Source organism: Cucurbita moschata, unplaced genomic scaffold, assembly GCF_002738365.1.
Source record: "Cucurbita moschata cultivar Rifu unplaced genomic scaffold, Cmos_1.0 Cmo_Scf00004, whole genome shotgun sequence".
In the NCBI taxonomy this organism is placed as follows: domain Eukaryota; kingdom Viridiplantae; phylum Streptophyta; class Magnoliopsida; order Cucurbitales; family Cucurbitaceae; genus Cucurbita; species Cucurbita moschata.
Window position 1 is genome coordinate 3,353,537 of NW_019268520.1, and position 9,668 is coordinate 3,363,204.

At 35.7% G+C, this 9,668-nt stretch overlaps 3 protein-coding genes across 4 annotated transcripts in view; all 3 read left to right on the forward strand.

The window, feature by feature from the left end:
- Positions 1-578: 578 nt before the first annotated feature.
- Positions 579-3,815, forward strand: LOC111442324 (membrane-anchored ubiquitin-fold protein 4-like). 2 transcript variants are annotated; one of them, XM_023079687.1, is made up of 5 exons: positions 579-794; positions 1,042-1,267; positions 1,939-2,109; positions 3,356-3,427; positions 3,567-3,815. In XM_023079687.1, exons 2-4 carry the CDS (start codon positions 1,138-1,140, stop codon positions 3,409-3,411), a joined length of 357 nt encoding a protein of 118 aa, XP_022935455.1. In that variant the 5' UTR covers positions 579-794; positions 1,042-1,137; the 3' UTR covers positions 3,412-3,427; positions 3,567-3,815. The 2 variants fall into 2 exon arrangements, with proteins under 2 accessions (XP_022935455.1, XP_022935454.1); XM_023079686.1 differs by having other exon boundaries at positions 3,356-3,815.
- Positions 3,816-5,858: 2,043 nt separating this feature from the next.
- LOC111441559 (major pollen allergen Ole e 1-like) lies at positions 5,859-7,088 on the forward strand. Its single transcript, XM_023078601.1, has 2 exons — positions 5,859-6,152; positions 6,528-7,088. The coding sequence occupies exons 1-2, from the start codon at positions 5,975-5,977 to the stop codon at positions 6,863-6,865; spliced, it is 516 nt and encodes a 171-aa protein (XP_022934369.1). The 5' UTR covers positions 5,859-5,974; the 3' UTR covers positions 6,866-7,088.
- A 743-nt stretch (positions 7,089-7,831) lies between these two features.
- The window catches only part of LOC111441558 (60S ribosomal protein L7a-2), a 3,562-nt gene continuing 1,725 nt past the window's right edge, over positions 7,832-9,668 (forward strand). The window contains exons 1-3 of the mRNA XM_023078600.1: positions 7,832-7,947; positions 9,137-9,181; positions 9,277-9,478. Of these exons, the coding sequence (XP_022934368.1) occupies positions 7,945-7,947; positions 9,137-9,181; positions 9,277-9,478 (250 nt within the window). The 5' untranslated portion in view covers positions 7,832-7,944. The remainder of the gene's footprint in view (positions 7,948-9,136; positions 9,182-9,276; positions 9,479-9,668) is intronic.

Sequence of the window (9,668 nt, forward strand, 5' to 3'; positions counted from 1 at the left end):
AATTTTTTTTAACAATTGTAAATTCCAATCAATTTTAATTTATGTATTTAAAAAAAATTAAATAAAATGGAAAAATATATATTTATGACGAAAATTTGAACTTCTCATGTTTTGATCAATAATAATAAATAAATAAATAAATAAATAATTATCAGGACAATGTATTCAGTTTTTATTATATTTAACGAGGGAGGATATAAACGTAACTTCCCGTTGACATCAAATTAAACAATAAAAAAAATTAAAAGATTCCCACTAAAATAATAAATGAAAATTATCCGGACAATAAATATATAATTAAATCACATACACGACATCGTTTACTAAAATATTTATGTACATTAAATTATTCTGATATATTTTATTTATTTTAATAACTCTTTTAAAAATTATTTTAAAATTTAAAAGTTTAGGAGAAATTGAGTTGAAAGTTGGTGAGTATTTGGTATTATTTATTTATTTGTCTTCTTGTAATTATCGTAAGCAAAATCGAATTAAAAAAATTAAAAAATGGAAAGAAAAAAAAAAATCGAAGAGATAAATGGAAGTTGGGAGCCAATGAAATCAAAACTCGCACGCATCTAAATCAATTTTTATAATTAAATGCACAGAAAAAACCAAATAAGAAGAACAATCATATATGATCGGAGCGAAATCTAGGGTTCTTTCTCGTTTTCAAGATCTCTTCCCGCGATTCTTTAAGATCTCTCTGAAACAGTTTCTCCATTGAAACGATAAAGCTTCTGATTCCTTACATATCTCTATCCTTTTCTCTCTGCGTCTTTTTTTCTCAGGTATTCCCTTCGTTTACTGTTTTCTTTTCTTTTCTGATGCATGATGTTTATGGAATTCAAATGTTTTGAATCGATTACTGTTTATATTTGTTCATCCTGATCATTCTGTTTTAGACGCGGTTTATGTGGTTTTATTCAGTGCTGTGGCTGAGTTAATTAGTGTCGGAGCTCGTTTCTGATGATGTCTTTGTTTCCTCTTTTTTCTGGATGATCGGTTTGAGTATTTGCTGTTTTTCAATTGGTGCAGGTTTGCGATAGCGTTCTCGTGCGGCAGGTAGGTTGGGGGATTTGCGTGGGAAGTTGCTTCTGGCGATGAAGGTGGTGATTTACTGGTAGAGTTCAAATGCCGGACGAGGATTTGATCGAGCTTAAGTTCCGACTTTACGATGGATTGGATATTGGTCCATTTCGTTATTCCCCAACTTCAACTATAGCGATGGTTAAGGAGAGAATTGTTGCAGAGTGGCCTAAAGGTCAGGGAGTTGAATCATGTTATTAGTTTTTTCTTTTTGCTATTTCAATTTGTTGAACTGTTGTATGCAAATGCCTCTGCAGTACATTTGTTAATTCATCTTGTTGCTCAACTTAGAAGTTATAGAACACGCTTATACATGAAGAGAAGAACGATAAAGACAACTTAGATGATAGCTTTTAAGAAAGAATGGCTGAAAGTAGCTAGTATGGATTCTGTAACAGCCTAAGCCCACAGCTAGCCGATATTGTCCTCTTTAGGCTTTCCTTTTCGGGCTTTCTCTCTAGGTTTTTTAAACACGTTTGCTAGAAAGAAGTTTCCACATCCTTAAGAAGAATGTTTCGTTATCCTCCCCAACCGATGGAGGATCTCACAGATTTTACCAGGAATCTTGTATGATATCCAAATCCGGCTCATAATGATGCTGTGAGTCGAGAGGCTAATGATTACCAACTTTGTCTCTGTTGAGCAAGCTGGAAAGGAATGTCTTACATTATATTGGAGGCCTGTTTAGTTATTTTACGACGTCCAGCTTTATCTTCACATTTTCCTTCCATGGCAAATGAGTTGAAGTGCTATTACATTTAATTCTTTTGCATCGCTATCTCACTTCATTCGCCTGTCCAACTGCGTGTAAACTAACTACTTCTGTAAATGTTTTACATTTTATAGATAAGAAAGTTGTGCCCAAGGCAGCAAATGACATAAAACTGATAAATGCTGGCAAGATTTTGGAAAACAACAAGACTGTTGGTCAATGTCGAGTGCCTTTTGGGGATCTTCCTAGCGGAGTTATCACTATGCATGTCGTGGTGCAGCCAACTAAAGCAAAAGCAAAAACAGGTAGCTATCCCATTTGAATTTTAGATGTGTTTCTGCATTACCTTTAATAGCTTGCTATTCTATCGAGAAATAGGCAACGTCATATATTATGTTCGTGTCAGTCATCTAGTATTCGTTTAGTCCGTGTATTTGGATTTTGGTCATTAGCAATAGGGAAAAATATTTTAGATTTTGGCAATGAGATGCGCCTGATTTATTTGTTCGTAACTGGCATCAACATTGTCCTGGCTTCCAGAGGTGTCGAAATGATAACCATTAGCGAGATTATCACTTGAGCTTAAACTTTTAATGAGATGATTCTGATGTTGATGTAGCATGAGTAGGGGTGATTTTGTAATTTCTGTTCGAGTTTGTTAGGCTTGGTTTGATAACGAGTTTTTGTTTTTGAAATTTATGCTTGCTTCCTCCCAATTTCCCAAATTTTGTTAACGAGAGACTTTTGAATTCCTAGTCAATTTCTCAAAATAAAAACAGGTTTTTGAATACTACTTTTTATACTTTTGAAAAATCTATATCATTTTTAAACAAGAAGGAAATTCGAAGTCAAATGAGTTTATACATTTATGTGTTTAAACAATTAGTTTGTATTTCGCTCTTGAATTGATTACTTGGTCATATATGTGTCTATTTAGTATACTTTTATTCTCTAGAATTGTTTGATGCATGTCTAAGAAATGTTAGTCCTACTTTGATTTTGTACAACGAGTGTCTAACACATCTGTTGTCTTAACAAGTGTTCGATATGTGTCCAACAATGTTAGTCCTATTTTGATTTTGTACAACGAGTGTCTAACACATCTGTTGTCCTAACAAGTGTTCGATATGTGTCCAACAAGTGTCCATGCTTCTTAGTCTATGTTTGGGGACAATGCTTTGTATATACTTTTTCAAGGGTAAAAAATTGAAAATGTCTGAGTTTTCAACGTGTTATTTGATCTTTAGTTTTCATTCTTGTAATGTAAACTTTGATTGCTGTGATTAGTTTTCATAGTTCAAATTTAATATATAATATTAGTCGTGTTGACATTGGCGTTAAAAATAAATTTTAGTATGCTGATGTAACCTCGCCCCCTTTCGATAACATACCTGAGGAAGTTTATCCCCCTTAGATGTAGGAGGTATAAGTAAAAAGTTATAGTTTTAACCATGCATCCAAGAGTTTAGAGTTTATAGCAAGACCTTGTAGATTGATTCAATCTTTGTTTTACACGCGACTACTTGAAACGTAATTTGTTATCCTCTACAGAAAAGAAGTTCGACGAGATCCCAAGAAAAAACACATGTTCGTGTTCCATATTGTAGGAATGTCGAATCAACGGTAAGGAAGTTCTGACGTTTGCTAAGGGGCTGGTACCAGCCAGCCTAATGAGGTCACATAAATGTGTAGCATGCAATAGAGAATAATATCACTGTATGACAAAGTTCCCGTGCCTGATTAATTACATGGTTCGTTTCAGGTCGATCCTGCGTGACATGAATTATATATATATATCGTATGAATCTATAGAATGAGTAGTAGTCTGAAGTATGTAATGGAGGTGGTTTCGATTGTTTCAAAATTATTTTTACAGAAAGAAATGAGGGGTCAACTTGATCCTGAGATTTGTAATGTCATACGTCAAATTCAGCCTGTGTAAACACTAAACTGTTCTTCCCATGAGTTCTACAATTAATGTTTTGGAGTATTGAAGGTTGGAGTGTGTTTGCGTTTTTGCTTTTGTTTGCTAAGAAGACAACACTCGACAGGTTCTGATTTGTGTTTTGTGATATATTGCAATTATTATTGGGGTCGGATTTTCTAGAAGTTTAACATATCGTTGAACTTTGATGTCTGTATCTATTTAGTTTCTTAAAATTTTAAAAAATCGTTCAATTTTTTGAAATTGATATTTTAAAGTCTAATGGACATAAAATTCATATTTATATTTAATAGTCGAGTTAATTTTTAGAATTTAGAATTTAAAGAGATAGGTGTAAAATTGAAAATCTATGATCTTATTAGATCGAATTGAAAATCTGTGATCTTATTAGATTGAATCTGATGTCAATATTATGCTAATTTAGTGAATAGGTCGAAATTTTTATTAGTTTATTTTTAGTTCGATTATTCCATTTTCTGGAATAAATAAGCATATATTTAGACTTTTAAAGAAAATAATTAATAATTTCTTCCCTTAATGATATTTAAAGAAAATAATTAATTTATACTTAAAAGAAGTCTATAATTTGTGAGCCATTAAAATGATAAATTAATAATAGTATTGATCAAAATCTTAAATTTGCATACATTAGTGTCTAATCTCTTCTTGTGTACAAGACATGCACGTAATATGATATGATATGAAAAGGAAATGAAAGAACATTAAATCATATATTAAGATATTAAACAAAAAAAATAAATAAAAAAGTATGATTCTTGTTTTAAATAATCTCAATAAATTACTTAAAACTCACTAAAAATGACAGAAAACCTATACCTTTAAACTCGGGAAGTTTATCAATAAAAAGTCTAAATTAATAATTGTATCGGGTTTATGTAGTTTATAACTATTTTCACTTCTATTTAGATTTATTAAAACTACGAATCAAATATCTCATCAAAATGCACTCTATACTCATCTCGAATGACAAAAATAATTAATCAAGTGTGACAATAGGTTTTCTAACGAGCCTTGCAAAAATTTGTAGCGTTTTACCGTAAGGGCGAGTCACCGGGCGGGTGAATGGCATAGGCATTTAGCGCCCTGTTTTGCTCAAGCAGGCTCGACCAACTACCATTCTCAACCGTTCAGATTCCTCCAATTCTTCACCCTTTAAGATCAGTTTTCGGAAGAAGGTAGTGGGTCCAAAATCTGGATAGCCATCCCTAACCCCACACCACATCACGAGCTGCATAGTCTTTTTCCAGTGGCTCAAAGTCTATGCTTCAATCAGCTGTCAATGTCTACCATTCAATATTTTCTTCCCCATCAGCCATCAGCCATCAGCTATCAGCCATCAGCCATGTTTTTGAGCTTTTGGGTTTTGGGGATTGCTGCAATTGTCAAATAACACTGTTTCATTCGATCTAAACAGCGTGATTTCTTCATCCTCTGATGCTCAATGGTCTAGTTAGGTTTGCTTGTGTGAGATCCCACATCGGTTTGAGAGGGGAACAAAACATTCCTTATGAGAGTGTGGAAATCTTTCCCTAGTAGACACGTTTTAAAACTGTGAGGTTGATGACGATACGTAAGAGTCAAAGCAGACAATATCTACCAGCGGTGAGCTAGGAGTGATACAGCTTGGCTCCATAGACATTGGCTAAGACTACAACCCCATAATTGGCACCGACCCAAGCTCGAAAACTTGATGCAAATTGCTGTCTGAATCTCCTTCAAGCGATTGAGGTGTAGAGAGGCCTTTTCTTTTACAAGAGAGGCATGGAATTGACACCTAGAAAGAACACAGGAGAAGGGTGTAAATCATCTCGAGACAATGCAATGAAATGCAGCCCGTGTGTGTGTGTGTTGGTTGGCTCTTATTTTGAAATAGGTAGCTCTACTAATAGTGTTTAGCTGGGTTGGACCCTGGAATCAAGCAGCAGAATCAGCAATAATTCTGCCAAAAGAATCTACTTTCTTCTCTTTCCTACACATCAAGTTCACATGCAGACTGACAAAAGACTATCACATGTCTTTGTTTCTTGTGAAAATGTTAAATGGCCTTCACTTTCCCCCCTTTGCTTTCAGTTAATATCCATACTCATCCAACTACTGGAGCAGTGAAGCTCGTTACTTACATTACTACTCCTCCCACTCCACTCTTCATTGCATATCCTGATATGCATTGAACATCAGATAGGCACTTCTTTCAAAATTTCGCCATGAATCTGATTCTACTCTTAGTCTTAGCTTCCTTGGTTTCAAGTTCCCTTGTGTTGGGAATTCAGGCTGTTCATTCCCACCACTCAAGAATATTTTCTCAGATTACTGTTATGGGCCTTGTTTATTGTGACACCTGCTCCAACAATTCCTTCTCCAAGCACAGTTACTTCTTACCAGGTAATGCCCTAATTCATTTCTTCATACTATGTTGTTACTCGAGTAAGCTAAAGCTTAAGTTTAAGTCCTGAGTTCAACAAATTGAACCTGGACGAGACTTCAAATGGCAAAACTAGTGTCTAAGTGTTGCATAGTCTTCTTCAGCGTTTTGATTTTGAGTTTGAACTTTTTCGTTTTCGCAGCTTTGATGTTATGGTTGGAATTGAATGTCTACTTTGTTGAGTTCTTGTGTGGTTTCTAACGAGATTTAAAGTGTTCTGTTGATTAGATTTTGAGTAACCTAATTTCAAAAATAGCATTGATTCAATTCAACCACTTATTCAAAGAATGATTGAGAAAATTTCTTGTTTATAAACGAAACAAAAAATTAAACAGGTGCAGAAGTTCGAATCGACTGCAAATTAAAAGCAGAAACGCCGCGTACAGCGGAGCAAATAGCATTCTCAGTGAACAGAACAACAAACAAAAACGGAGTTTACAAATTGGAAATACCTTCGATGGACGGAATCCGATGTGCAGAGGATTCCTCAATGGTGTCGTTCTGCCAAGCGAGTTTGATGGGAAGTTCGTCGTCCGCTTGCAACGTTCCAGGATACAAAACCACATCGGGAGAAATTTCAATCAAATCGAGACAGTCAAACGTTTGCATTTACAGCTTAAATCCGCTGAATTACAGGCCATCAACAAGAGACGATATCTTGTGCGGGAATTAGCAAGAAAATGGAAGAAGAAGAAGAAGAAGAAGATTACCTTTTGATCAAGCTTGGATTGGAATATGTGATTTTTGTTTTTCAGTCGGGATTTCACAAATTTCTGTGTAATGTTTTTGTACAGTTTTGATCCGCCTTTTGGAAGTTCGTCGTCTGCTTGCAACGTTCCTGGATACGAATTTCTTGTGTCTAATAGATTTTAGCTATAAAAAATATTTATATTTTACTAAAAAAAAGTACCAATTTTGTGTTTGATAAGTCCAAACAAATTGGAAATCTTATAATTAGATAACATAGATCCAGGCCCAGGCCCAGGTCCAGCCCATACCTTTTCATTCAGAAGCCCAATAGGCCCAGGTTCAGCCCAATCGGCTCAGGTCCAGATCATACTTTTCCATTCAGAAGCCCAATAGGCCCAGGTCTAGCCTATACTTTTCCATTCAGAAACACAATCGGCCCAGATCCATATCATATTTTCCATTCAGAAGCCCGATAGGCCCAGGTCGCGCATACTTTTCCATTCAAAAGCCCATAGGCCCAGGCCCAGATCATACTTTTCCATTTAGAGGCCCAATCGGCCCAGGTCTAGGTCCAGCTCATACTTTTCCATTCGGAAGCCCAATATGCCCAGGTCCAGCTCATACTTTTCCATTCAGAAGTGCAACCCAGATCCAGCTCATACTTTTCCATTCCGTAGCCCAATAGGCCAAGGTCCAGCTCATACTTTTCATTCAGAAGCCCAATAGGCCCAGGTCCAGCTCATACTTTTCCATTCAGAAGCCCAACCCAGGCCACATCCAGCTCATACATTTTCATTTAGAAGCCCAATAGGCCCAGGTCCAGCTCATACTTTTCCATTCAGAAGCTCAATCGGCCCAGGTCCAGCTCATACTGTACCATTCAGAAGCCCAATATATCTGGCCCAGTAGCCCATAAAAGCCGCGAAAACATAAGCCCATCTTGTTCTTATTTTGCCCTAGCCGTCAGCTATCTTTCCCCCCTCTTTTCTTCACGCTACTTCGTCGCCGCTTATTTATATTTGATCCCTCCTCGGACTCTGCCTTTCACCACGTTCGCGGAAAATGGTACGAATCTACTCTCTCTTGTTTCAGTTTACTAGTTTGGTTTTCGTTTTGTATAGTTTCGGATTTAATCTTTTGTTTTCAGATGCGTGTGTAGAATCGATTCATGAATGTGTTTTTGGTTGGTCCCCTGTTGTAGATGATATTTCGATATTTCGATAACTTAACCTGAAAAAAAACCTGTATTATGGTTGCACGTCTAATGCGCTTTCTGGGTTTCAGTTTTGAAACCATGGAATTAGGTTATAGGAGTTGTTTGGTCCATCGATATTTGGACAAAATGGGGCATCTTTACTTGCTTTTTACATCACGAGGTTTTGATCAATGAACCTGTTTGAACTGCTTCTATTTGAACCAGTTTTTGGCTTTCGTTGATTTTGTTAGCTTTACTGCCTTGTATTTAACCTGGGTTTTGGACTGCGTCTTTGCTAAATGCTTGCTAGCTTGTTTGAATTGAGGCTCGAGAGACATTTTTTTTTTTTTTACCCATTTTGTATTCTTTCATGGACTCACCTTGTTTTCTGGCCTTTACTAATGCAGTAGCATATCATCATTTCGTTATTAATATTTTATTACTAAATGAAGTTCGCTCTGTATATTGATTCCACCCGTTACAGTTATTAGTTATTATGTATACTTGTAGAAATGTTTAGTATATTTTCACAAATCCGCATTACCAATATTATATACTTCTTGCGTAGGCCATTAAGCTGAGCCTGAAGAGACTTTAACAGAAATTATTGATGTAGTGCTGTGATGTAGTGGCAGCTATTGTTAAATCCTGTATAAACATTGATAACGTTACGTCAAGGGCATAGAATTGTGTTCACATTCCTTGCTTGAAATGTAGTATTCTAATGAACCCATAGATGTAATAAAATATGACAGAGGTACCAATAGGCATTACTGCTTTTGAGGCACAACAAAAATATGAAGAATATTGTACGATATTGAATTTGTCTTGAAATGCCATCCTTTCCTTCTTTCAAAAGTCTAGGAGACATCGGTGTTTACTTGTATAACTTACTAGTTCGAATCCCTTCCCCTTCACTTCAATTTTTCCCAATGTCATGATAAGTGATTCCTTTTCCTTGCATTATATGTTATTTGTTCTTTTTAAGATTCTTTTCGAAGTTTTGCTTCTTTGACTGAAATGAAATATACTGACATTATTTTATTGTATTCTTAAAAGGCACCAAAGAAGGCTGTTGGAAAAGCCTTGGCAAAAAAGAAGCCGGTAAAGGATTCTTTCCCTTGATGCATGTCCCCTGATTTATTATCGTTCTTGTTTCTTGGCTGCTTTTGTTTAATACAGTGTTGTGGTGTTAGCAGGAGAAGGTGGTGAATCCACTATTTGAGAAGCGTCCGAAGCAATTTGGAATTGGTGGGGCATTGCCGCCAAAGAGGGATTTGACACGGTTTGTTAAATGGCCTAAAGCTGTTCAAATTCAGAGGAAAAAGAGGATTCTTAAACAGAGGTTGAAGGTTCCACCAGCTTTGAACCAGTTCACTAAGACCCTTGACAAAAATCTTGGTAATGTCATTGAATGTGCTATCAGAAAAAATTCTTATGTTGAATCCTCTTACACTTTCAAGCTTGAAATTCTTTAACTATCAGCTTTTTGACTTTCATTGTTTTGTAGTTCTGTGAATTATGATTTTTAACCATCTTGGATATATGAGGTTCCGTTGCCTTTAGTCTTTCTTTTTTTTTTTTTTTTTTT